Genomic DNA, 2,275 nt, shown 5'->3' on the forward strand with positions numbered 1-2,275 from the left:
CCACTGCTCTACCCACATGAGCAGCAAAAAGACGTTTTAGACCAAATGTTACAGATTTGAACAAATACACACAAAACCATCAAAATTAGCGCAGAAATAGTACTATATAACATTTTAGACACATTCTAGACAGTTTATCAGCTAAAAAAAGTTAATTTTGGGGTAAGTTTCTCTTTAAGGGCAACTGTCCTGAAAGGTCATTGAGTTTGTTAGTGATGAGTCAGCTACTTTCATCACTGTTCAGCTGCTAATTAATTAGCAGGCAGTGTTCAGATCAGTACTGTGCTGTATATTTGTTGTATAATACAACAAAACAGTGATTCAGATGAGTATTTGATGAGTAGTATAAGAGAATTGAAAGATTTAAGAACTTGTGATGATAAGATAACCTTTTGTTTGGTTGTAACTGTGTTTTATAAATGGCTGAACCCATCAGTTAGACTCATCAAGGCTCTGAGATGTTTGCTCGTTTTTCACCGCCTCGCTGCCATGGCGATCATTTCCGATGTGCATGGGCGTGTCCCATTGGGGCTTGTTACCTGTGCCCCCCTGAGCCTTGCTTCTTGCTCCCCCCCTCCCCCCTCTGTGGCTGTTTACTTCTGCTGAGCTGCCCTTCTCCACCAACTCTGGAACATTTTGTCCGTTTTCCAGCTCTGGAGGAGAGTGTGGTTTTCCTCCTGCTGTGACTCTTTTGTCTTTTATCCTGCAACGAACGTATCTGAAAAGTTTTATTACCGCTCTCCTTTCTGTCCACCTGTCTCGGTGATAATCGCCCCGAGCTGCGAACACTTCCATGTGTTCATAACGAAGCTGCAGTGGTAATAAGCTTATGATAATTCCACTGGGCAGATCTGGTTAATAAAACTGCTTTGTTAGACCTGCAGCACCTGGCCTTTGGGGAGATGTGACAGATTTCTCCGTAAGTCCAGACAAGAAAAGCTTCTTATGGCTCATACGCTCCCACCTCTTCACCTCACATCTCTCTAATAACCCTCTGCTTTTACGCTGCTTATGTGTGAGAGCTTTGTGGCTTTGTACCTGAAGATCTTATCTGAAGGCTTAAAATCTCCCTCCGTCTCTTGTGCATTTAATTTATCAACTAAAATTAAATTTATTTTTTTTTAAATGGTGCTTACATGTTTTTATTTGGTGTCTGCAGCGAGGCGGCAGCCCAAGCTGTAGCGACGCTGGCCGAGGCCACTCTTCAAGGCGGGGGGCAGATCGTGCTGGCAGAGACGGCAGCCGCCGTTGGGGCTCTCGCGGGGGTTCAAGATGCCACAGGTACCTCTTCAGTCCACAGCTGTGAAAACACTGAAAACACATGCAAATACACATGTCTGCACATTTATGAGGCTCGAGCTGAAACTCGTGAATCCTTTTCATCTTCATTTCCCCGCTTGTTTTTGTCTTTTCTAATTTGTTCTTGTTCAGCCATTATTGGCATTTTTGATTAGCCTCACTAAGTGTGAGCTACCCACCAGTAACGCTACAGTGAGGCCTCCGAGCCCCCCCCCCCACCACCACCACCACCACCACCCATCCCTCCCTTTCTAATCTACTCTGTGCTGATTTGACAGATGGTGTGTTTTGTCTGTGCGCACTTTGAAGCCTTGCTTATAATGATATGTCTTATAAGTCTGGCCCTCATGTTTGTTAGTCAGCTATGATAAACTCAGTGAGGATCCTTGTAAGTGTTCTCATGAGAAAATATACCAACCTGAAGCGTTATTCCAGTTTGTTGGGGGGTTGTGATGGTTAAAATTGGTCACTAATACCAGGATCCTCAAAAAGTCTTAAAAGTCATTGAATTCATTAAAATTTGTCATATATATATTCATTAAAACATTCAAATAACTTGGTATATTCTCTCCAAGTACTGAAAATTTCAGTCGTCCCTGAATGCACCATTGGATGTGAGGAAATTTTTAAATTTTGGTATACTGGTGGTCTTTAGGTGTACCGCTGTTGCCTTATAAAATGGCCAAATTGGACGCTAAGTTTAATTAAATATCCACGGTGATAGATAAAGTAATAAAAGTAGAGGGAGCTCAATATTTAGCAGCTAGCCAAATGATTTAAGGGGCAAACTGGACGCATAAACATAGTTAAAACAAAATGTTAGTTTGAACCATTAATAACGTGTTCTGATGACTGTTTGAGGGGCTGATGAACAAATTTGAGCTGAGCCCTGCTCTACTGCAAGGAGAACTATTATGGGATGGATTATGAATAAACAACTATTAGGGGATGGTGATGCATTCAGTGTGTCCGGAAA

The 2,275-nt window shown here is 42.2% G+C and overlaps 1 protein-coding gene across 1 annotated transcript in view; it reads left to right on the forward strand.

Moving 5' to 3' along the window:
* nrf1 (nuclear respiratory factor 1) overlaps positions 1–2,275 on the forward strand; it is a gene marked incomplete in the record, with an annotated part of 12,089 nt that overhangs the window by 5,611 nt on the left and 4,203 nt on the right. The window contains 1 exon segment of the mRNA XM_014004805.1: positions 1,160–1,281. Coding sequence (XP_013860259.1) covers positions 1,160–1,281 — 122 coding nt within the window.

Source organism: Austrofundulus limnaeus, unplaced genomic scaffold, assembly GCF_001266775.1.
Source record: "Austrofundulus limnaeus strain Quisiro unplaced genomic scaffold, Austrofundulus_limnaeus-1.0 Scaffold26, whole genome shotgun sequence".
NCBI classification, from domain to species: Eukaryota; Metazoa; Chordata; class Actinopteri; order Cyprinodontiformes; family Rivulidae; genus Austrofundulus; species Austrofundulus limnaeus.